At 48.4% G+C, this 24,709-nt stretch overlaps 12 protein-coding genes across 12 annotated transcripts; 6 read left to right on the top strand and 6 right to left on the bottom strand.

Annotated features, from left to right (window-relative positions):
• Positions 1 to 205: 205 nt before the first annotated feature.
• N7484_005264 (uncharacterized protein) lies at positions 206 to 1,628 on the top strand (the record flags this gene model as incomplete). Its single annotated transcript, XM_057115684.1, has 5 exons — positions 206 to 340; positions 397 to 623; positions 685 to 824; positions 882 to 1,090; positions 1,182 to 1,628. 5 exons carry the CDS (start codon positions 206 to 208, stop codon positions 1,626 to 1,628), a joined length of 1,158 nt encoding a protein of 385 aa, XP_056975824.1.
• A 1,686-nt stretch (positions 1,629 to 3,314) lies between these two features.
• N7484_005263 (zinc-dependent alcohol dehydrogenase family protein) lies at positions 3,315 to 4,578 on the bottom strand (the record flags this gene model as incomplete). Its single annotated transcript, XM_057115683.1, has 3 exons — positions 3,315 to 3,406; positions 3,471 to 3,566; positions 3,636 to 4,578. The coding sequence occupies 3 exons, from the start codon at positions 4,576 to 4,578 to the stop codon at positions 3,315 to 3,317; spliced, it is 1,131 nt and encodes a 376-aa protein (XP_056975823.1).
• Positions 4,579 to 5,489: 911 nt separating this feature from the next.
• N7484_005262 (uncharacterized protein) lies at positions 5,490 to 7,211 on the top strand (the record flags this gene model as incomplete). The annotated part of the gene is made up of 1 exon (XM_057115682.1): positions 5,490 to 7,211. One exon carries the CDS (start codon positions 5,490 to 5,492, stop codon positions 7,209 to 7,211), a length of 1,722 nt encoding a protein of 573 aa, XP_056975822.1.
• Positions 7,212 to 7,746: 535 nt separating this feature from the next.
• N7484_005261 (peptidylprolyl isomerase) lies at positions 7,747 to 8,853 on the bottom strand (the record flags this gene model as incomplete). The annotated part of the gene is made up of 6 exons (XM_057115681.1): positions 7,747 to 7,910; positions 8,004 to 8,231; positions 8,287 to 8,471; positions 8,525 to 8,541; positions 8,605 to 8,682; positions 8,740 to 8,853. The coding sequence occupies 6 exons, from the start codon at positions 8,851 to 8,853 to the stop codon at positions 7,747 to 7,749; spliced, it is 786 nt and encodes a 261-aa protein (XP_056975821.1).
• Positions 8,854 to 9,180: 327 nt separating this feature from the next.
• N7484_005260 (mitochondrial 37S ribosomal protein uS13m) lies at positions 9,181 to 9,837 on the top strand (the record flags this gene model as incomplete). Its single annotated transcript, XM_057115680.1, has 4 exons — positions 9,181 to 9,183; positions 9,235 to 9,279; positions 9,368 to 9,634; positions 9,793 to 9,837. The coding sequence occupies 4 exons, from the start codon at positions 9,181 to 9,183 to the stop codon at positions 9,835 to 9,837; spliced, it is 360 nt and encodes a 119-aa protein (XP_056975820.1).
• A 753-nt stretch (positions 9,838 to 10,590) lies between these two features.
• On the bottom strand, positions 10,591 to 11,727 carry N7484_005259 (arylamine N-acetyltransferase family protein; the record flags this gene model as incomplete). Its single annotated transcript, XM_057115679.1, has 2 exons — positions 10,591 to 11,140; positions 11,291 to 11,727. The coding sequence occupies 2 exons, from the start codon at positions 11,725 to 11,727 to the stop codon at positions 10,591 to 10,593; spliced, it is 987 nt and encodes a 328-aa protein (XP_056975819.1).
• A 1,155-nt stretch (positions 11,728 to 12,882) lies between these two features.
• On the bottom strand, positions 12,883 to 14,821 carry sidI (putative long-chain-fatty-acid-CoA ligase; the record flags this gene model as incomplete). The annotated part of the gene is made up of 4 exons (XM_057115678.1): positions 12,883 to 13,214; positions 13,277 to 13,986; positions 14,037 to 14,334; positions 14,401 to 14,821. The coding sequence occupies 4 exons, from the start codon at positions 14,819 to 14,821 to the stop codon at positions 12,883 to 12,885; spliced, it is 1,761 nt and encodes a 586-aa protein (XP_056975818.1).
• A 1,422-nt stretch (positions 14,822 to 16,243) lies between these two features.
• Positions 16,244 to 18,373, top strand: N7484_005257 (LCCL domain-containing protein; the record flags this gene model as incomplete). Its single annotated transcript, XM_057115677.1, has 2 exons — positions 16,244 to 16,707; positions 16,765 to 18,373. The coding sequence occupies 2 exons, from the start codon at positions 16,244 to 16,246 to the stop codon at positions 18,371 to 18,373; spliced, it is 2,073 nt and encodes a 690-aa protein (XP_056975817.1).
• Positions 18,374 to 18,593: 220 nt separating this feature from the next.
• N7484_005256 (chitin synthase export chaperone) lies at positions 18,594 to 19,625 on the bottom strand (the record flags this gene model as incomplete). The annotated part of the gene is made up of 3 exons (XM_057115676.1): positions 18,594 to 18,704; positions 18,758 to 19,329; positions 19,388 to 19,625. 3 exons carry the CDS (start codon positions 19,623 to 19,625, stop codon positions 18,594 to 18,596), a joined length of 921 nt encoding a protein of 306 aa, XP_056975816.1.
• Positions 19,626 to 20,722: 1,097 nt separating this feature from the next.
• On the top strand, positions 20,723 to 20,935 carry N7484_005255 (uncharacterized protein; the record flags this gene model as incomplete). The annotated part of the gene is made up of 1 exon (XM_057115675.1): positions 20,723 to 20,935. The coding sequence occupies one exon, from the start codon at positions 20,723 to 20,725 to the stop codon at positions 20,933 to 20,935; it is 213 nt and encodes a 70-aa protein (XP_056975815.1).
• Positions 20,936 to 21,348: 413 nt separating this feature from the next.
• N7484_005254 (tRNA dimethylallyltransferase) lies at positions 21,349 to 22,841 on the bottom strand (the record flags this gene model as incomplete). The annotated part of the gene is made up of 2 exons (XM_057115674.1): positions 21,349 to 22,692; positions 22,746 to 22,841. 2 exons carry the CDS (start codon positions 22,839 to 22,841, stop codon positions 21,349 to 21,351), a joined length of 1,440 nt encoding a protein of 479 aa, XP_056975814.1.
• A 193-nt stretch (positions 22,842 to 23,034) lies between these two features.
• On the top strand, positions 23,035 to 24,673 carry N7484_005253 (HesA/MoeB/ThiF family protein; the record flags this gene model as incomplete). Its single annotated transcript, XM_057115673.1, has 3 exons — positions 23,035 to 23,275; positions 23,355 to 23,568; positions 23,626 to 24,673. 3 exons carry the CDS (start codon positions 23,035 to 23,037, stop codon positions 24,671 to 24,673), a joined length of 1,503 nt encoding a protein of 500 aa, XP_056975813.1.
• Positions 24,674 to 24,709: the final 36 nt, after the last annotated feature.

The following is a 24,709-nucleotide window of genomic DNA, read 5'->3' as shown; positions in this document are numbered from 1 at the left end:
TTGGAAAGGCTAAGTCTATCCACTAGGACGCCGATCGTCGTTAAAAACCTGGCGCAATGGGGGCGCAATGGGTTGTGGCGGAATGATCACCGTCGAACAGGTGGAAAGGAAATTTTATATTCTAATTAGTTCGAACCTTGCAACCCCTGTCTTCAGCATATATTAATTCTTCATCTGCCTCGCGACCTCCCAAAAGCTTGTCGCAATGGCGAGCAATGTTGAGGCGTGGGTCTTGCTCTCCTTGGCTCTGGCCATAATCCTTGTGCGTATCTTTGTACGATGGACACTTGTAGGGCCGGCCAACTTCCAACTGGATGATTATTTCATGCCATTGGCGGGCGTTAGTTCTCCATACTCCACTACTTGCAGTTCCGTCTGATATACTGATTGGGACAGATTTTCTTTGCCGCGGAGACAGTGGCAGCTTACCTCGTCGTGGCTAACTATGAGGGTTTGACAAATAGCTACATGACGACTGAACAACGAGCAACAATTCGGTATAATTCTACTGAGTGGGTGAATCGTGTTGCTGGGTCAAAGATTCAGGTCACTGGATGGTCGCTGTTCGTGGTTAGTCTCTGGTTGGTCAAGTTTAGTCTGGCAGTCTTCTATTCCCGATTGACGTAGGTTCAATAACTTGCCTTGAACCCTGATATATGGACAGCAATGCTAAAGGCCTCACAGAACTGGCCTGCAAAATCTCCCAGCCAGAGTCAGACTGGCGTATGTTATTTTGTCCGTAACGTACCTCGCAACACAGCTGTCCTTGTTGCTATCATGTCAACCCTTCCATGCGTTCTGGCAAATCAGTCCTAACCCAGGCAGTGAGTATATTGATGTTTCAGAACGTGCAATGCTTATCTCTAACATACTATGCACAGAGTACTGCCAACCAACAAATTCCCCAGTATATGTACTGGTTGTCGTGATTCTTGACATCATCACGGACATGTATCTTTTGTCGATCCCGCTCCCTCTTCTATGGGCTGTAAAGATCAACCTTAAACGGAAAATTCCCCTAGTGGCTCTCTTTTCTGGAGCGGCATTCGTCATTGCAGCGGCTATCATTCGAGCCGTTTCTATCATCAGCGTAAGTTCCAAGATTCTTCTGCTATTACAGTCTAATGCCCCCTAGATAAGTGGTTTGTTTGATGTATACTTTTACTGATATGCCCGTATAGTCAGGGGCCGATGGCGCGTCGACGGGCTCTAAATGGGCTTGTCGCGAGACCTTTGTCTCAATTGTTGTTTCTAATTTGCCCATTGTGCAGCCACTGATTCGGAAGGGCTTCAGCAAGATCGGTCTTTCCCAACTGTTTAGTTCCGCTGGAAAACCATCAGGGCAGTCATATCCACTCTCCAGTCGAGGCTTACAAACCCTGACAAATGGCGATGAAGGGAAAGCGAGAAAGGGTAAGATGAACGCCGCAGCGCCATCTCATATGCAGTCTTCCGCATGGGGCAGTGATGAGAATGTTCTCATTGAGCCTGATTCTTCTTCGAAGAACATCACTGTTGTTTCGGAAACTGTCGTACAGAGTGAACCATTGAGCTGGGATGGAGGGTCTAGTGTGAGTCATTCAACTACACCCCCAAGTCAGTGGAAGAGCCAATTATCAGGTCACTAGACTCAATAAGTCTGATGTGGTGGTCTAAAATGCGGATTTTTTCATGAAAGGGTAATTGACAATAGACACCACCCTGCTGACGCCGCACGTGATTATATATTTGATGCAAATTGACGCCCTGCAATATAGCCAGTATAATAATATTTTCAGTTTTCCATTATCTTATTTATTCTGTTAGGTCAGTTGACCACAGCATCCATATCCTCTCTTTCTAGATAGACTTAGACTCTCTCTTCTCTCCATACCACACAATTCATATCATTCTGATGCGCATATTCCCTGTCGCACGTTCGTGTACATTCCTGTTGATATATGACTGACCGAACTCTTGCAGCGGCAGGCCAAATCCCATTGACGTATGATTGTTCGGATACATACAGTTTCTTTATCGGGGCAATGAGACGAGCAGGTCGCCAGCGAGAACTAGAAACGATGCATAGCTTCCAAGGTTGGGCTTCGCACCTGCTGGATTTAGGATAGGTGGTTGTAAATGTAGAACAGATCCGATCTGATGGTTCCAGATCTTGCTGCTTTCGTGCGCCAGCCTTTCTCATCGAAAACAACTGCGATACAAATGGTAGGAAATTGTTGGCACTTCCTCCATGGGTTGAGTAAAGGGGAATTCGCTTCATGATTTCCGTCAATTGCGAATCGGCTTCAGCAGAATGATTGTTTAACCTCGTTTAACACCATCAGGCTCAAACCCCGAGCGTGGCCAAAGTCATACATTTTGCCCTTGTACCCCTGGGGTCTGGTATTTCATCTTACATTGGATTTGAATAGGTGCCTAGGTCAGACTGGCCTTGGTGATCGAGAGGTCCTTGTCGTTTCAAGGTGAGCTACTTCGGCAATCACCTTTGTGATTTACCGACGCGGGGCTAATTTTTGTATGACTGGAGATGAGATACAACCCTGCTCCCGCGTGAGCTTTCGCGTCCGGATTTTCCAGCCCCTGTTGAATGGTCTGCAGGTCTCAATATGCGGGCAAAGCTCGTATTATGCACATCCTGTTCACTCCTTGTTGTGGGTTCCCCGAGCTGCGGAATCCGGGGAAACCTGAATCGTGATCGCATGTGCTACATATGAGCCTTGGCTTCGATACTCAAAAGGGCATTTTGGTCGCCGTGAGAGTGACCTTAGAGACCCTTCGGGGTCAATCAACGAGACCAGCGATCGACATAGCTAAATGAAACATCAATTTATTACAGTCAATGGGAAATGGGAAATTGAAGATTCCACGCATTACACCATTGTTAATCTATCAGACTGGCGATTTCATGCATATCTGAAGACCAGAGGGCAACGATTCAGGTGCCAGGCTATCTACGATTCACTCATCTCATGTTTCCTTGGAGGACCTCTATAGAGACTCTTTCCTTACGCATATCTGGAATATATCAATGTCATGCGTTCCTAGCGATCCGGATACTGCTGGGCTTATCTCGTCTTCTTTGCGAGTGATTAGACTGCTCACTCTAATGATACTAGCGAAGCGTCATGCGTGGCAGTCAGCTTCTTTTAGACAACCCTTCAGAAATTGCGAAAAGAAGATAGTAGAATGGAATTGCAAACTTTGTTGCCAAATATCAAGTCGTGCAATGACAATTGTATGCCCGATCACATCTGCATAAGAAAGATTTACAAGTGCCTTGGAGCAACGTGTATATGGTGACATGCTTCGATGCCCTAGTTCATACTGATGATAACCTTCAGTACATCTTTGGAGGAGCCGAGTTGAAAAACTTCATAAGCTTGCATAATATCATCGAAGCTGAATCCTGGTATAGTCAGCTTTTTTTGAAACCAAGAAACATTTTCACGTCATTGTGGGGAGGAGTTTACGGTGAGATATCAATAGACCCGGATCAATTTTGCCCTTCTCCAACAAGCTCAACAAATGGCTCAGTGTAGTTGTATCCACCAAACGACTTGTAATGGCTGTATCGAATCGTCAGAAATATGTTCCTACCGCCCCTGCTTTCCTTTTTCGAATGGCAAAGAGCTCACATATATTCTTTGACCAAAGACTTTCCAGATGCAAGTCTGCCTTGGACCCATGTACTCCAACGTTGGTGAGGACACCACCCAATCCGAGAAGCCTCTGACAAAGATCAAAGGTCTCAGGAATCCCAACACACTCGACCACAATGTCAAACCCTTCGCCTTCATTGAATGCCAGGGCTGACTCGGTGATTTCAACATTTCCCAGGGAGGAGCTGAGTACATGATCAGCCCCCAGCTGCATTGCAGCGGTCAGACGGGGGTCCCCTTTCCCAATTAATACCACTAGCTTCGGAGAAAATAGCTGTGCTAGGATCAACACCGCCAGTCCCACAGGCCCAGCCCCTACTATTGCCATGGTCGATGCAGGTCGCATTTTTCCTGGAAGAATAGCGCATTCATATGCCGTAGGGAAAGCATCAGATAAAGCAACCGCAGTCTGTGAATCAACAGTGGGAGGCAAAAGGTAAAGGGAGTATGCAGCATGTGGAATTCTCACATATTCAGCCTGGGTCCCGTCGATTGTGTGTCCTAATATCCAGCCACCTTGCACGCAATGCGAGGTCATTCCCTCACGGCACCTTTTACATGTGCCGCATGCTGAGATACAGGAAATCAAAACAAGGTCGCCTAATTCCAAGCCGGTAACCCCAGGTCCTAGAGCGTCGATGATTCCAACTCCTTCGTGTCCTAAAATGCGACCTGGTGTACACGTTGGTACATGACCACGCATGATATGCAGGTCCGTGCCGCAGATGCTTGTGTGAAGTACCTTTACAATAGCATCCGTAGGATGTTGGATGTCAGGCTTGGGTCGCTCAACAACCTCTATACATCCAACTTCTTTGAATATAACAGCCTTCATCACGTGTGATGATCGACCTTCCGAACTGGCTGACACCTGAGTAGTATGCTCATCGGGGTGTCCATCATGATATGAAACAGTCATACTTAGGTTGTTTCGTTGGTTTAATAATAGAGAACCGAAAATTTATCATCTACCTAACTAGGAGATGAAGTCGGCGAGTTCTGAGTTGAAAGCGTGAGATGGATTTGCAGCGGAAGGTACAGTTTCCAGAGGCGGCGTGTTAACTTAAGTACCTGGAGGTGCGGGACCAGCTGCGTCGCCAGACAAACATTCTGTATGGCTTGCGGTGAATCGTTCCAATGTGTAGCCACGTTGGTAGTTTGGGTATGTTTACCCGAGGGTCAGGGTGAGAAATAATAATCCCTATACTATGGATACATGGATCGATATACATCCTTTAGCTAGGTATTTCGTATAGTTATACCATCTTTGTCTTCAATTTGAATCAGAACATCGTTAACTCATCACCGATACCATTTGCAATAATCCTCATTCATAAGTATCTAGGTCAAATATTCATGAAATTAATCAAGTTCAACACCTCTTCCCGAACTCAGAAGCCATGCCTACTGAGGCGAAGTACAATCTTGCAGGGTAGTATTGCTCGAGATTAAAATTCCCAACCGGGCTGCCAAGCAGTAATATTTGACGCTGCTGCAGTCATTCCTCATTTATCACACAGCAAAAGTTCTCGACTGCAGTGTCCCGCATTGAACTGGGAATTTTAACCGGCCAGAATGACGAGAAAGGTTTAGCGAAAAGCAAGATTGAACCAGAAGAACAAAGCTACCAAGTGTCGAGAATAAGCGAACATTCTTCTTGTTCGTATTAGCGAGGAAAGCGGATCCAGGCGAAAGACGACCATTTCCATTCCGTGACCGCCTTCCAGACTCTGCCTTGGAAAGCCGCCAATGTTTCTGCCAATAAGCGAGCATTGAATGACAAAAAATAATTGTAGTAGTTCAGCACAACACAATTCTGACCCACTGACCATGGGAATCCCATCCCTAACTAAGCATCTGTCTCAATACACTGAAACTGTGGTGTTGAGTGGGAATCCAGTCACTCCAGGTGGCCCTCCCCACGTCCGATCTGTGGTCATCGACGGACCAAGTCTAGTGTACCATGTCTACTACCGATTACTGGCCTGGGCGGACGTTGGATACGATGCACTTGACACTCAACCTTCTTGCGACGATGTTAGTCGAGGGGTTGTGAGCTTCCTGTTGCAATTGAAAGACCGCGGAGTTGAGATTCATCAAATATGCTTCGATGGTGCTCTGCCGATCTCGAAACGAGCGACTCGCTTGACTCGAATCGAAAAATCTCGGCAAAAGCTGGAATTTTGTCGGCAAAGGCCATTTTCTTCAATGGCCAACAGACACCGCAAGTCGACCTCCATACAGCCAGTACAGATTTGGCAGCGCCGGCATCTCCCCTCGCGGTGGAAGAATTTACCCGAAAACCCATTCATGGTCTCTGCGGTATATGAAGATCTTACTAACCGGTGGAGCAAAAAGTTGATGGCAACAACTGTTCACCCATCTGCTTCTCAGCTTGAGGGAGAATACCCTTGGGCCAAAATCACAATCATGGTTCCTGGAGAAGCGGATCTCGACTGTGCTCGCATAACAAAACTAACGGGTTCGGCCGTGCTCACGAATGACTCGGATCTGGCGGTCCATGACCTTGGGCCGCATGGAGCGCTTGTCTTGCTCAACTCGTTGGAATTTTTTGATAATACACCCAATCTCACCTCGTCGGAGATTCGAGGATTAAAAATACATCCTCATGAAATTTGTGTCCGGTTGGGGATAGGAAGCTTGCAACGATTCGCCTATGAGTTGACGCAAGATCCGCAACGCAGCTTTTCAGATTTAGTAGGCCGGTCAAAACAAGATCTTGGAACGGAGTCCGTCATTGACTTCAATGAATTCCTCCAGGAATATCTTGACAACCCCGATCAGCATACGTCATTGCAGGATATTCCAAACGCTCTAGCCTTGGACCCTCGGGTTTCCGAACTGTTTTGGCAATATAAGCTTCCTGGAACCTACTGCTGGGGAGCAGGAATTCAACCGCACATCTATCTGGGAATCTTAGCCGAGGACCATGCTAGACAGTGCGCATGGGAACAGGGAAGAATATATCGAGCCCTTGGGTATTCCCTTCTCAATTTGGCACAACCCAAAGCCCATCAATTTCCTGCCATCTATGAGTTCGTGCGCAGAGGCCGCCGAATTGTTCCGGAGCAGGTCACTCTCAGTCAGGTCAAAACCACTGTTTCAGAATTAGACTTGCTCAATAGACGTCTTCGTCTCGCGCGCTCTGTTTTTGGGAGTGAGACGCAGCCTAGCTTCTGGGTAATGTTTGCTCTATCCGAAATTTATCGGAACAGTTCTAGTCACGCAACACTTCCTGGTATGAGCCAGTTGGAACGCTTCCTTGCCCATGGCTTCGCTGAGAAAGGCTTTGAGTGGGTAGATGTTCATCTTCTGGCACAGATTCATGCTGTACTCTATTCGCTCCGTATACTTAAACAACTCTTGAGCGTCACCAAAGAGTTCGATCTTTCTCGAAAGCATGAGGACATACTGCATGAGCTACCCCCGCTGTATCTTTTGGTGGGATCCCGACATGATGTAATGAAAGCATTTGATGGAATGTCTTCCGTCCATGAATCAGTTTCCCAGCTGTTTCAGACCTATGGCTGATCGAATTCCGTCTAACTCTCTGTCCTGGGATCAAATGGATACAAGCATGAGAGAGGAGGAAACTCAAGCCGCAGCGACCTGATGCCATCACTAATGGCAGAGTCGGTCTTCGTCACAAGCCTCATCGCCCCGGTGATGCAAAGGAACGGAAATCTATGGATACAAACTTGCCTCGGTCCATACCCTATATTTTGTTGGGTATTGGCATTGGGCATAGCTTCATTTTCTCCGGTTAAGACAACTTGGTACTGCCCCTTCGTTTTGGGTGTGACCTCACTGGTATTCGGATCATATATTTATTCTGAACGAACAACACGCCAGCATCACCACTGTACTACTATTTAGGCAGCATTGCGTCGGAAGAATCTCACCGCTAGTTTCAACGTTAAACGCACGGATGCAATTAGTGTAAGGGCAATAATAATGCTTTAATATGCCAGCTACATTCATGATTGCCTGCTGATATAATGGAGAAACGGTCTTGTTTTTTTCTACCTGTGAGATCAAAGAAGCTCATGAAACACTTGGGGAGAATCTACAAGTATTCCTTATAGTCGTCATCACCATTTCCCTGCTGGTTGCGACGGCGATAGAAATAGAATCCGACGATCGCCACCAGCACCAGAAAGATCAGCATGGGCCGCATCGAGAAAGAGTAGGAGTCCACTGGCGCTTCATCGGTCGGGTAGTCGTCGTATTCTTAGGAGAAAGCACGCATCAGCTCACCGTCGCCGAGCAGCAAAAACAAGAGTAAAACAGGAGCGTGCTGCATTTACAGCTCGTCACGGCTACCTTTGTCTTCGGGTTCCGCCTCCATCTCGAGCTCTCCGCTCTTCACAATCTTGACGGGCTTCTGGGGCTTGGAGCCACCACCGACGGGGACATCCTGGATTTTGTACACGATGTCCATGCCCTCGAGGACTTCACCGAAGACGACGTGCTTTCCGTCGAGCCAACCGGTGATGACGGTGGTGATGAAGAACTGGGAGCCGTTGGTATCCTTGCCAGCATTGGCCATGCCTGGAGAGAACCTGTCAGATTCGAATTATCGTTGATGATTGGATCAAATACATACTCAGGAGGCCCGGGCGGGTGTGGCGCAGCTTGAAGTTTTCATCCTTAAACTTGTTGCCATAGATAGACTTGCCACCGGTGCCATCACCCTTGGTGAAGTCACCACCCTGAATCATGAAGTCCTTGATGACACGGTGGAAAGCGGAGTTCTCGTAGCCGAAGCCCTTTTCGCCTGTGGCCAGGGCACTGAATAGATGGTGAGTATGAAATTATTAGGTCATTTGTCATGCTGATCATACCGGAAGTTCTCTGCGGTCTAAGAGAAGGATAGACAAGTCAGCTTGATGTACTGGGTTGATACTAGGGCTTCGTCACTAACCTCAGGAACGGTCTTGCCGTACAGACCCATCACAATGCGACCTAGGGACTCATCGCCATGTTGAATATCAAAATAGACCTGATACAGTCTATTAGTATTGGCCATCGGGCCCTTTCGTAGCGATGATCAAATTACCTTGCTAGTGATCTTGGGACCACGGGTTTCCCGCTTGGCATCCTCGGCTTGAACCAGCGCGAAGCCGACGGCGAAGACCAAGAAGATGGATAGGAAAATGTTGCTGAAATGCATCGTGAATTACCGCTGCACTGGGTGGATACAGTGGGAAGTTGGAGAGGGAAGGAACGGCGAGGGGGAGGCCAGCTTGCAATTTAAGATGGCGTGCGGAGAGAATATGGGGCCCGTTATGTATAATTTCAAAACCAGCATTGCAGGTGTGGTGCAGAATGTGGTTCAATTACCATTATTACGGAATTTGAGTGTATCGATACCCGTTTTGCTTTGCAAATTTCATTTCGGAGAAACATTGTTGCCAAAGATTTCTCCCGCGCATTCAGTCCTCTGATCGGGGCAGAGCAACAACGATACTGTGATTCATAGCTACTCAAATCCATCAAGATGGTAAATTTCGATTCATTACTTAATAAATACAAAGCTAAAACATCTCCATAGGTCTTCCTCCTCGGCGTCAATTTCCCGGAGCGGAACCTGTTGAAGGCAAGCAATTCCCTAACCCGCGACACACCTTGGCCATCCACCTCACCAATCGACGCATGAACCAAGACCTGACAACTTATACCAACAGAAATCCCTTGAGTCCTTCTTCGGAATCGGAAATAACACATCCTCCCGTCTTCTCGCCCGTTTCAACATCCACCCAACTTGCCGCGTCGGCGAGCTAGCCAACAAGCAGGTTCTGGACTTGACCGCCGTGTTGTCGGATATGAAGATCGAGAATGATCTGCGTCGAGAGGTTCTGAATGATATCAAGCGTTTAAAGGAGACGGGTACCTACCGTGGTCGTCGCCACGCCCTGGGTCTGCCCGTGCGAGGACAACGAACACGCACACAGGTGGGTTTTTTTCTCCCAAGGGATTTAGTCTCTACGGTCCTCAGTTTGGATCTTTCGATTTGCTCCCCGACTGGAAGCTTGACTCAAGCCTGTCTGCGTTGGTTAAAGCGGGACTTCGGAGGACGCCCTTGTGAAGCCTAAACTAACGAGACTATTAGATCAAAACCCCTGTCCGGTTGAACCGCATGGAGCGCCGTCTGTAAATCAACATGCACTTCCCTTTTTCATGTATTGTTTTTCTGGGAATTTCTTTCGTTATTAGTGAGAGGCATGGTATCGGCGTTTTGTTCCTGATGTTGGCACTGAGTACGTTGCTCGTCTGCTGATTACCGAGGTTGTGGATCCACTCCCTTGGTATGAATGTATTATAGGTCAGATATAACTGAGAATCTCGGCATTTTTTCCCCAAACGTTTGAATTTTCCTGGAATCCGTGCTATCTGGAATGTGTTAGCTACCTAGATATCGCATGGTTCCCAAGTTCCAAGGTTGAGCCTTAAGAAGCAAGCACTTGCCCAGTTGGGCACACATCGATATGGAAAGGTCCAATTTGCTGGTAAACCTGGTATTCTACCTAAGTTGGGGGTCATAAATAAATCAAAATTCTGGGTGTTTTTGAATGATTATTGATGCACAGAACCTTGGAAGCTGTTTGGGACATTTTGGGGCAAGCCTTCAGGGCTTCGGGGCTCGGATCGACCTAGGTAACATTATACAGATCCAGCAATCGGTTCCAGGCCCAGGGATTGGTCCCGGAGGGTTCAACACTTGACATTTGGAATTTGGAAATGTCCTGCCTGGGTAGGCATACTGAAATGAAGGCAAATGCTAGAGGACTATTGTATAGGAAGTCATGCATGTTGTGCCCACATCTATTTATTGCGTACGGATGAGCACCTCAGGAGATCATCACTCTCAACATCCCAAGCTTTCCGGTTTTCAACTTTAACCCTTCACCTAAAGAATTTCCGAAATTGTATGGCGAATACTCTCTCTATCAGCCCGGGAGATGTAAATATTGAAAAATTCCTCGAGTGCTGCCACACGCTCCTCATCGGAGGTAAACGTTTGCACTATCTCCGATGTAGCCCCTAGGCGACGCTTCAATGTGTTATTGAATAGCGTGAGATCACCTACAATATTGTCGCCCTGTTGGTCCAGAAGCATGCGCACACATAGCACATGGAATGTGAACATGCTCTCTCGACTAGTGCTCATATAGTAGTTGATGATAGTGAAGTCCTCTGGAAGAAACTCGGTCTCGGTGAAGCAATACGCGGGAGACCAATCTACGTCCCCATTCTTAATTTCATAGTGCCAGAGAAATTGGTCCTTGGCTGAGTGTTGGGAGATTGGTGCATAGCGTAGCCGTCCAGACTGCTCGCCCACGTTGTGGAACTCAATATTTGCAACCAAAGGCAAAGGTTGATGTGGGCCATTAGAACCAAACCCCACGTCTACCAGGTATTTTTGTTGCCCAATAACGACCAGGTTGACCATATGGTTCCTATAAGGTAGTCCATTAGCGATCAATGCGCCAAGGGCCAATGCTTTGAATAGGGGTATAGATCGCATAGATGAATAGTCAAAGAGTCCGTGAGATTACTTTCATCTCCCAAAATGCTTCAGGAATAGAAATCACAATGGTTTCTCTTACCAGCCGTCGAATTTGGGGCCTCTCCAATTCTTTGAGGCCGAAATAGGCTGAGCCGCTTCATTAACCCGACCTCCAACTGACATGACATTGTATCCCAGGCTTCGCAACACAGTGCCGAAGAAGGTATTGTTTTCCATACAGTAGCCTCCTCGCTCAGACTTCGTATCCACAATCTTGTGGAAGAGCTTCTCCACGTCGATGGAGATATGACGCTGGACAGAATAGTGCAGATTGAGATTTTCAAATGGCACTGCGGCCACTTGGTAACGTTGCAATACTTTCAGGAAATCCAAGGAAACCTCATTCTGGGTGCGTTTGTCCGATTGCGCAATGGATGATTCCCTATACCGCTGAGGAAGGCTGATTCGGGAGAAGTATTTTTCCAGTTGCTCTGGTGAGAAAATGGGACGTTGGGACCAGTCTGGTTCAGAACCCATGTTGATTTTCTCGCACAGTCGAAGATGTTAAGGCAGCAGTTCAAGTGAGAGGTGGGAAAATACATATGAGGGGTGATGTTTGCCACTTGTCTTCATGCGGGCGTGTTTGCCTAGTATTGGTCCTTGTGTCAATAGATGCAAACAAAGCAAAACAAGACAAACACTGCATCTGCAGTCTTGAGTCTTTGAGGTCAAAAAATGTGAGAGGCATGGTAATACTCAAGCCAAGCTGCTTCACCAAGGGAATAATGTGTTTCAAGTATCTATCAGCGAAAATAAATATGCAACCCTTCGATCTCCATGTCCTAGCTCCCTTTTCTCTCGAGTCAGGCACATGACCACGGGCAAAGAAGTGCACAAACCGCGAGAATGCAACTCTCTATACCCACGTGCTGGAGAAGACACAGTAGAGAGTGTAGATGAAGGCGATGGATAGGTTAAATCTCGCGTTCCAGCCTGAATGTTGTGTGGATCCGAATATGTCATAGAACCCACAGTCCACAAACCAAAAGCCGAGATGGCATATTTCATACTTGCATTATGAATGGATTGTTCCGAGATTGATAAAATTATCCACAGGGCTCGAGGGGCAAGTTCATAAAATCCAACAGCCACACGACTGGGTGGATGTATTGTCCTTGTTTCACCCGGGACGGCGAAAAGTGGGGGTGTGTATTGGTGTATTGTGAAATTCAAGGAACTAGCCAATCAAAAGATTGGATACGATCAGACAAGATCCCCATCTAATCTGATTGAAGGGATAGGCTTGTCGTACATGCGGTCGGGTCCGATGCCAAGGTCGCTAAAGAAGATGTCGCAATTTACTTTTCGTCAGCCGGCCAAATTTACTGCCACTAGTAAATACTAGGTATTAATCATGATCCAATTCTTCCAAGGTTCTTCGTATCTGATAAGATTACCCCCACTTGAAACTTTTTTTGTGTTTTTTCACTTTTGTCACTTTTGGCGATGACCTCGGCCCACAGAGAGACCCGATCGTTCATTTGAAGGAACAGAAAACACTTAGGTACCGATAGCAGCTTCTGAAAATTCATGGATTAAAGCATTAAAACCCTGACATTCATAATAAACATTTCGCTGAAATATTCCACAAATTTTTATCCGCATCGTACAAAAAGATCTAGCTGGTCCGTCTTATGCCGTTACACGACTCAACGCTTCCGTCGCCATCTGCCGCAGCTCCACCTTCCGGACTTTTCCGCTGCCCGTCACAGGCACCGTGCTAGGTACACCTTCCTCGCCAAACACGAAGACATACTGCGGTGCCTTATGACGCCCGAGTGTCTCGCGAGTCCAGGCACGAAGATCTTCATCAGAGGGGCGGGTCTGGCCTGCAGAGAGCTGGATGAAAGCACCGACAACTTCGCCGTATTTCTGGTCCGGGATACCGACAACGGAGGCGAGCTCGATGGCAGAGTGGGCGGTCAATCGCTCTTCGATCTCAAGGGGGTAGATGTTTTCACCACCTAGATAAAGGAATATTGGTCAACTCCAAGTAAACAAGACTAAACTGGGGACTCGGTCTTACCGCGGATAATGATGTCTTTGAAGCGGCCGGTGATAGTGCAGTATCCCTCCTCGTTAAAAGACGCCTCGTCACCGGTCTTCAACCAGACAGTACCTTCTGAATCGGTAACCAATGTCTCGGCGGTTTTCTCTGGGTTATTCCAGTAGCCCTTCGTTAGCTGGTATCCTGCCATACACAGCTCGCCGCGCTGTCCCACAGGAACAATGTTGCCCTTAGCATCGACAATTTTGGCCCGAGCGTGAGGCAGAACCTTGCCCACAGTCGTCAATCGGGTGTGAATGCTGTCGTTTGTAAAAGCGTTGAAGCAGGTTGGCGATGCTTCGGTGAGACCGTAGCTGCTGGTATATTCTTTCATGTTGAGATCCTCCAACAGAGACTTCATTAATGGACGGGGGACGGGGGCGCCAGCAATTATACCGGTGCGCAAATTAGAGGTATCCAAATTGTCGGGCTTGGGGATGCTGAGAATGGCTTCAAACATAGTAGGCACGCCATGAAGGGCGGTGCACTTTTCGTCTGAAATGGCATGTAGGACGGCTTTAGGGTCGAAAGTCTCGCTCGGAAAGACAATCTTGGATCCGTGAGTCACTGCCGCTAACATACCCAAAACAAGGCCGAAGCAATGGAACAGTGGTGGGGGGCAGCAGAGGATATCGAAGGAAGTAAGCTTCATGCGATCTCCAATAAATCGCGAGTTGTTCACCAAGTTACTACCGTGCCGTTAGCTTTGACCTTCTTCGGTGTAATTGAAATGACATACTAATGAGTTAACATCGCAGCTTTGGGATTACCTGTCGAGCCGCTGGTGAACTGAAGGTTGCACACGTCATCTGGTCGCAATTCAGCCTCACGGTCCTGAAGGAAATGCGCCGGTTGCGAAGCACCACGGACGATGATATCGTTGTAGGTGGGGAAATTTTGGTATCTATCGCGCAGCATAATGATTTCCTCCAGGGATTTTGAAGTTCCGCTCTCCTTCGGGTTGGGTCCTAGCTCGGCCAGGACTTCTTCAAGATTATGGCGACCAATACGCGGGGTCATGAATAGTACTTTGCAGCCTATAGGGTGAAATTGCGTGCATTAGCATGAATAGCACAAGGGAGAAAGAGTAAAACAATAATTACCGGAATGGTTAAGAGCGTAGTATAGCTCCGACGGGGTGTATGTATTATTCAATACCACCAAGATAGCGCCAACTCGGGCAGCCGCGAAAAAAACCGAGATGTACTGTTCGCAGTTACCTGCCATGATGCCAATGCGATCACCCTTCTGTACGCCCATGGCCAATATGCCACGCGCCAGGCGATCAGCTTCATCCTTCAAGTTGGCATATGTCCAGCGCGCCCCAGTCCAGGGAAACACAAGACACTCGTAGTTGGCATACTGCAGCGCCTGGATCGTCAGCAACTCGCCGAGCGTAATATCCAATAGCGCAGGTTGGGTGGGCCCCGCGACAATCGACAATTGCACCGGTGCCGGGGCCGAGTTCGGCTGGACATGCGACAGCGTCTGCTGTAGACGTTGAACACTCCGGGGGGTAACCATGTCGGGGATGGAATCTGGATGATAATTAGGGATAAGAGAAAATGAAATGATCCGGTGCGCACAGTGGGCTTATAGCTCCCGGCGAATACCGCGGTAAGGTTAATATTTTATTTTCTTGGATTTTGATTTTTGCGTATCAGATCCGATTGTACGGAGTATCGGTCAATCAATCAATCAGATAGGAGGTCGAAGTGGATCCGTGTATGTATGGTAATTATTCTAGAACCCACGGCTCCACCTTTCGTCACAGTGGTGAAATTTGTGACGCCAGTGCAATTAGGCATGCGGAGTCGTTTAAGCGCAATTGTAATTATCAGAAGGACTCAATGCGGCTTCATGACTGTAGGGAGGACAACGTTCCAAGTTCCACATACATCTCTGCAAAAGAGAAGAATAAATTTCGCCAAGGCATTGTCTCGGACCATATGATTGACTGGCGTGGATCGTCTGTTGAACTTTCCTAGGGAGGATATATCCGGAAATTTCGGCTGGAAGGTTGTCTCCACTGCACACTCCGTTCTCCGTGCTATCGTACGAGCTTTGAAATTCCCCGCGGGTTAAACTGCCATGTCAGACCGGTTTGAGGTACCAAACAAAAGAGCCAAAAGAACAAACGGTACGAAGCAGGCAAAGTATGCAAACACCACATCTGAGGGGTCACACCGCCAACCGCGCACCGATGGACTGGCAGAAAAGGGACCAATCGTATTCAGGTTGGAAGTATACATATTCAGCAGTTGCGTTGCGTTTGGAATCAAGAAGGCCAAAAGAACCAAGTGGAACTGTGGATTTGGCCTGAAGGAATGTCTAAATATGGCCATCTCCCTGCCACTTCAGATCTACTTGCCTATGTCCTTGCATGGTGCACCAGTCGAGAAACCATCACCGCCACCCGGCGTGACACCGCGTGGGACGTTTCATCCACCGGTTCCTGACCCATGGGAGCCTCTAGTCAAATAGCCATACAGGAGACGTAAAGCAACCGAGTACCTATGGGCAGGCGCTGGATCGATCAGAACATAAATGAGATAAAACATGAGTCGACCAACTTTAGCACTGTCGCCACTCTCCCGGGTCGCTGCCTGGCTGCCTGAAATTGGTAGCCGCCCTTCAATGTCTTCGCCCCCCGCGGATTTCCGTTCTGTGGTGCTATCCTCTGTCCTGCTCCTTTCTCTCGTTATTGTCAACATTCACTCTCTCATATGATTCGGCTTTCCAGCCATATATTTCTCTTCTACCAATCCGTTCTTTCGTTCCTGTGTTCCCCTTGTCCCTGGTGATCCTCCACCACCGCAAACCCACTTTTTTGGAGACGATCCCCACCGGACTCGACTAGCGTGCCGACCACTCCGGCACCGCCGACATCATACCCTTCACAATCATTTCGCGGTATCTTGTAACATCCGCTGGCCACACACAACTATGATCGGTGAGGGTCGCGACGAGGCCGGCAGGCTCTATGTTGCTCCACTTCTAGATGACGATGTACGACTACTCAATCCTGACAATTCCGAGGATGCTCCGCCCCCCGATGTAGAATCAGGCAGCTCTCTTCCTGTCTGGCTACAAGAATCATCCAGGTCCTTTCGCTGGGGCTGGATTCCCTTGCCTATACGAAAGGTCGGCCGTGCCACTGCAAATTGGGTCAAAGGCCCCGATCCACCGCATATGCTTTTATTGAAACCACTGTTCCCGCGACTCCAGGAACTACCCGTCCAATACCTCGAACGCTTCTTCCCTAAGCGCAAACAGAAACTATCCTTACTTTTGCTGCTCTATGTGTCTTGGTTCTTACCATGGTTCTTGGTTCTTTTGCATTCCCGCTCCTCTGGTTTCATTGAAGGATATGGCCAGCTTGAGACCCTTTCGTGTTCAACCAATTTCTGGTACGACACCATACAACGCGACCAACCTTGAATTTATCGCTGACCAGTGGTCTTTAGGCAATCTGATAACGGATGTGGTCTTAACGGAAATGACTGTCGTCCGTTCTCCTCGTCGACGATCGCCTTTCGATGTCCCGCCAACTGCCGCGATACCAAACTACTGGAGCCTCATGTCGTAGGCAACCAGACTTTCAACTATCAGGGTCTTGTGATTGGCGGTCCATTGTCGCATTCCCGTGACTCGGCCATCTATCGAGCCGACAGCTTTGTATGTCAAGCGGCGATCCACTCGGGCGCCATCACGAATGACGGTGGCTGCGGTGTTGTGAAACTCGAAGGCGCAGCGCACTCTTTTCCGGCTGTGAAACAGAATGGCATCCAGTCGAACTCGTTTCCATCGACATTTCCGAAAGCATTCAGCTTTCTCCAGTTGCCTTCATCGCAAGCTAACTGTCCAGCGGACCCTCGATGGCCTCTCCTTGGGGTGACGGCTGCTGCCATCGGCATGCTTTGGCTTTTCTGTACTTCACCACCGGTACTTTTCTTTAGCACGTTCTTCATGGTCTTTTCCCACACCGGTCTAGTCGCCGATCCGCCAACCTATCCTCTCCTGGCCGACCTCGTTTCTACTCTGCTATCTCGTCTCCTGCCGGCATCCTTCGTTGTTTATGTCCTATACAAGTTCTGTGCGGCTCCTCTCCTGCAGCCAATTAAATCCCCTATATACCAGATCGAAAAGCTGCTCTTATTTCTCCCACCGCTTTTCATCGGAGCTTTGAACAACTATACATTTGCTCGGTTGATCCCACTCCAGCGTCTTACCCCAATGGACATTCAGCAACAGCCCGGGGCAAAACTGGCATTGGCACTGATCATCCCCATCGTGATTGTGATTGTGCTTAGCCAAGCGTGGCAGATTCGCCAGGGAGGGTTATTACCTCGGTATCTCAAGATCTACTGCAGCATTGCTCTTATTATCTTAATCCTCTTGCCACTACCTGGTCTCCGACTCCGGATTCATCACTACATTCTGGCTATTCTGCTCATGCCCGGCACGGCTTTCCCAACACGGCCCTCGCTGATCTACCAAGGATTGCTTCTTGGTTTATTTATCAACGGAATTGCCCGTTGGGGATTTGCTTCCATCATTGAGACGCCCGCAGCCTTGGGAGAATTGGCCCCAGGCCGTAGCGGTGGTCATGCCTGGTGGGGCTCTATGTATCCCAATATTACCGATCACTCGGTACGGGTTTCCTTGCCTGGGGTGGGATCCCGCGAGACCTATCGTGGCAATGGAAACATCACCTTTAATCTATGGGAGCCTGAGCGAATGGCTGAACTTGCTGTGGATGGCGTTTCGGTTCTTTTAAATGACGTGGAACGCTGGCGAGGTTATCTAGATGAAGACAAGCGAGGCGAATTCACTTGGCACCGCCATGGCCATGATGGTCTAGAGCTACAACAACCGCCCATCCTCGAACGCCGCAGTCTTGACGCATTTCAACCTGACTCCCAGGCTGTGTTTCTAGCTGACGGTCATATTTCCGACGAACCCGATGACCTGTTCTTCAGATTTGCTTTCTTGCGGGGTGCCGAGGCTGGTCGCTACGGGCCCACTGGAGTCTGGCGCAGTGATGGCACATGGAATTCCCCAAGTTCTGCATAAGTGTATTCTCTGCCCTCTCTCCTGGACTTTGTGCTTTTTGGATCCTACTACAGAGACAACTATGCATCAATGAACGAATGAATTAACCAATGAATACTCTAGAACCTAACAGAAAACCCAGTTACTCTTCGTCGCATGTCCATGAAAATGTCGTGAAAACAGAAAGACCATGATTCAATAGATCGCGGTGTTAGACGTATGTATTTGGAATTAGAGTGGTCTAGTAAACGGACCGACGTCGGTCTGCTTCCGGCAGGTCTTTGACCTCCCAGGTGTTAGGTTTGACGCCAACGGAAAACTCCAGGTCCTCCGTGGTGATTGAATCCCAGAACTGCAACTGTTTAGCCTCATACGCGTATTGACCCATCGGGTCAGTAATCTCACCTTGTAGACCATCATAACGGATAACAGGTTACAAAAGGTGGCAAAAAATAGACCGTCCATATAATGCTGAACATTGTTGCAGATCAAATCACTGAAGGCATACAGGAGTACCTGACCGATGATGAAAACTGCCAAACCAAAGCAAATATGTCCGAGAGGCCAACGCTCGTTGAGTGTATTAGCCACCAGCAGCAGCGACATGGCAATATAGATGGCAATGCAAATTGCGTTGAAGAGATAGAGCACGACAAACATGCCCACGGTATTCTCAGGTCCCAACCCTCCCCAGGACATGAAAGTGAGTAGGGATATCACGAAGGTCATGACAAACATGATGGCAGAGGGAACCCGGATCAGCCAAACGGACAGGGCAGTACCATCTTCGTATAGTTGGAACCCAACAAAACCGTTGACTAGCAGACAAGAGCATAGAGCCGAGATTAGTCCATTTTGGATTGCCACAAAGTAAGGAAATGGACCACTGCGTGGTGGAACCACGCCGGCATCGATAATCAGGGAGAAAATTGTCAGAGCCATATAAAGATAGAAAAAGGTAATGATTTCCTTCCGCCCTGTTGACAAGGCTTAGCAACATAGTTCGCCCTAGTATGCGAGAGGGGTAGAACGAACCAACTGCGGTGAATTTGGATCGAATATGCAAGATCATAATCACCGTCATTCCAAGTGCGATGATGTGCATGAAAGAAGCGGCGCCCTGGAAGATCATCGTGTTGGCGACTTCGATGTTCCGTGCATAGCAATTGGACACGATGCCGGTGGCTCCTGAAATTGAAGATGCCGGGCCCACCAGAAGGCACAGTGGCACTGGCGTCTTTTCACATATCGAATTGAAATCTCCAAACGCCATGATGTTGGTGGACAACAAACAGAAGATTACCATGCCAAGGACATGGTCTCCACAACGACAGGGGACCGGAGCGGATCGGAGAGATTTTCCGAAGTTTCGATTTGTACAGTACCAATCACATTTGTACATAGGATTACCCAGTATTGTCAATCTGAGTCGCGGTTTGAACTCATATGTTTGTGTTGAACTTGCATTATATGAAAGTAGCTAATTTGCTATAGACCTTTTAGAATTCCTACACCACCGGGGAGGGAGATGGTCAGCCAGGGCCATAGGTCCCCAATGATGGAAGCTACAATGTTTCGCCATTCGCTGGTCCTGTGGTGACGCAGTGCTGGGACAGGAACCGCGTCCAGAGTAGTTTTTTGGGGTTCCGGTTCCCTTTTGAACAAGTCGTCCTGTTCTTCTTTGGGTAAAAACAGGGCAAGGACGAAGAGGAAAAAGATTCCAAGGTCTCCTCAGGCCGTAAGTCGCATGAGAACCAAAGTGTATTGTCCCTGGAGCTTTGGTTATCCTTCTTGACGTCCTTGACTACTACTAAGCCTCTGTGTAATCATACCTAACCATGGTATCTACGTCTTCGGATACCAATAGTAGCCCTCCAGTTGCTGACAAGAAAAGGTAGAATATGATCTAGTAGGGTTGTCAATGGAACCCAAGTGGGCATCATCATGCGGATGGTCCGTCTGTTGCCGAAAGCTTGAAGTGATTTGAATTGGATACGTGAAATCTGCTGGAGACTTTTATTTTTCTTACATCTGATCCTCCCATGTTCAATTTTGCCTTGTGGTCATTTGGTGTGACAGTAAGTGCTTTCCCGTACACGGGTCTACGACTTCTCATAAATTGTATCTTCACACCTTCTAATCCCTTCATAACTTTCCTGCGCTTTCCCCAACCAAGCTCTGCCGTACCTCCAAAAAAAGTTACCCCGTTACGCTTCTGACACCTCATTGCATAGCTGAAAGGGCCGTTTGAGCAACTTGTCAAGACTCAGTGACCATAATATCATACCCGGTGAGTCCCTTTCAAGGTCGCTAGATTCCAAAGGGCTTACTTGTCTCACAGTTCAGATTGTCCCACACCCTACTGCCACAATGGCGGTTATCTATCCGACCACTCGATCGCAAGAATCAAGCGTGCATCAGATCACCAAACGAAGCAACTGGGCGAGCAAGAATCCAGGAGTGGTGCTGGTGTTTTGTATCGTCTTTCTTGTCGGACTTGGGATCGTCTCCCTCTTCATCTACCGTCGTGTGTTACAAAAGAAAGCAGAGAAGGAAAAGTTCGAGACAACCGAGGCATCCTAGTGTCGTGGCTTTCAAACACCGCAGGTCGTGCGCAATTCCGCTTCTTCTTTGTCACTGAATACCCGTTACTGCGAGAGATCGGATGGTTGCGTATCATATGCAGTCGCCGGGGTGATTGTGGGATATATACTTATGTCTTAAGACACAGGAACGATCATGTATTTGTCACTGCTTTGAACCTCTGCAACTAATAATGTTATCATGTTTGACTCGTTCCCTGGGAAAGGAAGAAACGAATGAAAAGCTGTAGCTGCAGCCATTGCCAAAAGCTACTGGATGACACCATGAATCGATTTAGTGTATATGTACACGAAGTCGTGTACAGGTGATGGTTTCTATGGTTATGGAAACCCTTAGCAACGCCAAAGAAAAGTACAAATGGGCCAATAATCGCAGAACAAGGTATATCATGGTCAAGAGAGGGATGACAAATTGGAATCATCCTTTAAGGACGCTGGCCCAGATTCGAGTTCTCGCTTCCGGAGATACTCTTCACGGCCGTTCCCTTTTCGTAGGGTTCTTCTGTGGGCTTTGCTCTTGAGGTGAATGTTCCATTGCTCTTCACCTGCCATCGTCTTTTGACACTGGTCACAGGTATAGCAGGTCATATCTGTTGACGTCGCAAGCGCTTTTGCCTCTTTGGCACCAAATACTTGAGTTGCCAATTGAGATAGTGATTTGGGATCAGGAGTGGACTCCCCGTGAAGCATAGCCTCGAAGAGCTGTTCCGATGGGCCTGTGATATTCTGTTGCCATTTGCTGACATCGCTACTGTCGAGAAGGTACAGGCGGCCGGCCATGGCCACTTCAGAGAGGGCTCGCCATAATTTATTGCGAATCCACTTCACTTGGGATGTGCCATACTGACGAGTGGCGACCCTAATCAACTCAAGGCAGCTTTGTTTGAGCTTCTCAAGCTCGGTTTCACTAAGCTCGGCTTTATCAACGGCGGCAAAGTATGGTGCCAGTTCTTTGAAACCGATGGATACCCACACACCGCGCGTCTGGTCGACCTCGATCCCCTGTGATTCTTTGCTCTTAAGATACTGCCACATATTTTGAGCCTCAGTCATCAATCCCTGCTCAATCATGGTGTCGACGCGCGAATCCAGGCGGCCATTAAGTACTTCCTTTTCCGCATGAACCCAGAAAATCATGGTGTTGTTGGAGCGTAGAGTACCTGCACCCTCCGCCATTGCCTGGGCCTTCAACGCTTTTTGTTCTGCGTAGATTTCCGATGCAGGTCGCCCGGTCTGGAAGTAGATCTCAAGGGATCGCCGAATCTTACGTCCATCCTTCGGGTGCCACTTAGCTGCCATAACTGGATCCACCTCGCGCAATTTTTCCATGAGAATTTCAGGGGATGCATCTAGAATCGGCCATTTTTCTGATGTCGAGGCCACTTCTCCCAAGAGTTTCGGTGCCTCTTCGCCATCTGATTCTTCTTCGTCCTTCCCCTCCCCCACCAATTGGTCTTTGAATAGCACCGCCTGCGTATAGTAATGGGTGCCTCCGACTAGGACTGGGATTTTTCCGCGTGACCTAATATCGTCAATGAGTCTCAAGGCTTCTCTTTTGAAGTGTGCGATGCGCCAAGGCTCCGATTCCAGGTCAACACAGCTCAGCAGGTGATGTGGAATTCCGCGTCGTTCGTCAATTGGGATTTGGTTCGTAATGATCGGAAGTCCACGATACATTTGCATCGCATCCCCATTGATGATTTCGCCATCGAACCGGCATGCCAAGTCCACAGCGAGCTACCTGTAGTCATTAGCATCTTGCGTCAATTGCGGGGCATACTAATTGCTACCTTGGATTTTCCAGTGCCAGTGGCTCCAACAACCGCTATGAGAGGATCCATTGCTTCTCTTCGACCAAAGAAAAAAGATCGGAGAGCACGGAGCATAACGGACTCACCATAGTGGTCCGCCAGCCAGTAGTTGAGGGAATGGGAAAACGATCGAATAGCCCGTTATCGTGGGATCTTTATCGAAAGATTTCTAGAGCGGTGACGCGCAGAATGTATACGGCCCCACATATTGCCGCTTCCTTTTCTTTCTTGTTGCTCTCTACGCACTTCTCATCTCACAGAATACTCGATGGGAAGAGATGAAGATATTTGCGCCTCTCTCCGGGCTGAAATTTCTGCTACCGAAGCCCACCTCGTGAGGTTGAAAAGTGAACTCGTGAGCGCTGAGGCCGCGGCGAATTCGGAGAGCACAACCCCCGCGGCAAACCGTGACAAAGGCCAAAATGGGGCAGAGCCTCGATGGCCATTGCTTCCGGAAGAATATGGACGGTATGGTCGACAAATGATTGTTTCACAAGTTGGGCTTCCAGGTGCGTGCGCTATTTTGTCGACGAAGTACCGAAAACCAAAAGTTGTACATTGCGACTAACATTGGCTTCACTTTCTTAGGCCAACTTAAGCTGCGCTCCGCCAAGGTTTTGCTCGTTGGAGCTGGTGGACTGGGATGCCCTGCAGCCCAGTACCTTGCTGGAGCCGGAGTTGGAACTCTGGGCTTGATTGACGGCGACACGGTTGAGATTTCGAATTTACATCGCCAAATTTTACACCGAAGCCGCAACGTAGGGAAATACAAGGTGGACAGTGCCATTGAATCTCTACGAGAGTGAGTTATTTGCTCTGGAGCATTGTTCCAAGCTGCTAATGCAATCTCTCTGATCAGACTGAACCCACTTGTGACATATATCGCCCATCGAACACACCTCACGCCAGATACAGCACCTTTCATTTTTAATGAATACGACATTGTCCTCGATTGCACCGATAACCCGGCAACCCGCTACCTGATCTCGGATACTGCAGTGCTTCTGGGCAAACCTCTGGTTTCTGCATCTGCATTACGTACCGAGGGCCAGCTTATGGTACTGAACTATCCTCCTCGCCCGCCAGGGGACAAAGATGGCGGGCCATGTTATCGATGTGTTTTCCCGAAGCCACCACCAGCTGATAGCGTAGTGAGTTGTGCGGATGGGGGTATTATGGGCCCAGTTGTTGGAACTATGGGTGTTTTGCAGGCGTTGGAGGCAATCAAGGTGATCACTGCACCAGACGTGCACGTCTTGAATCAAACTCCGCGTCAAGATCCTCCGGCCCTCCATATCTTCTCGGCTTACTCAAATCCTTTGTTCCGCACAATCCGTCTTCGCTCTCGGAGAATCAACTGTGCAGTATGCTCTGCCAGTGCAACTGTCTCACTGGACACCATCAAGTCAGGATCTACTGACTATGTTTTTTTCTGTGGCTCAGCGAGCCTCCCATCGTTGCTGGCCCCAGAGGAACGTCTGTCGCCCCAGGAATATCGGAAACTGCATCCACAGTCCATTCATGGAGAGCCCGAACAATCCCCTTCGAGGCCACACACAATCATTGATGTTCGAGATCAAGCTCAGTTTGGTATTTGCAACTTGGAGAACAGTGTGAACATTCCAATTTCAGATATTATGGCTTCTATTCCTGCTCCAACTCCCCAGGTCTTACAAGGCGGCGATTCTGGATCCCAACTTCCTTCATGGCTTCCTCTAGGTCTTGCTAATTCGGATCTTAACGATCCCATCTACGTGGTTTGCCGGCTTGGCAATGACTCCCAGATTGCCGTCAAGAAATTGAAAGATCTAGGATTAGATCGGGGTGGCCAGAGGTTCATTGGTGATATTCGTGGAGGATTTCGGGCATGGCGAGAGCAGATCGACCCGGGATGGCCAGAATATTGAATAAAACAAGGTTAATCGTGATTGCTGAATGGGCTT

Source organism: Penicillium longicatenatum (assembly GCF_028827895.1).
Source record: "Penicillium longicatenatum strain IBT 33135 chromosome Unknown contig_2_segment0_segment0, whole genome shotgun sequence".
Classification (NCBI taxonomy): Eukaryota; Fungi; Ascomycota; class Eurotiomycetes; order Eurotiales; family Aspergillaceae; genus Penicillium; species Penicillium longicatenatum.
The sequence above is the reverse complement of the archived record's forward strand: the minus strand, read 5'-3'. Positions and strand labels throughout refer to the sequence as shown.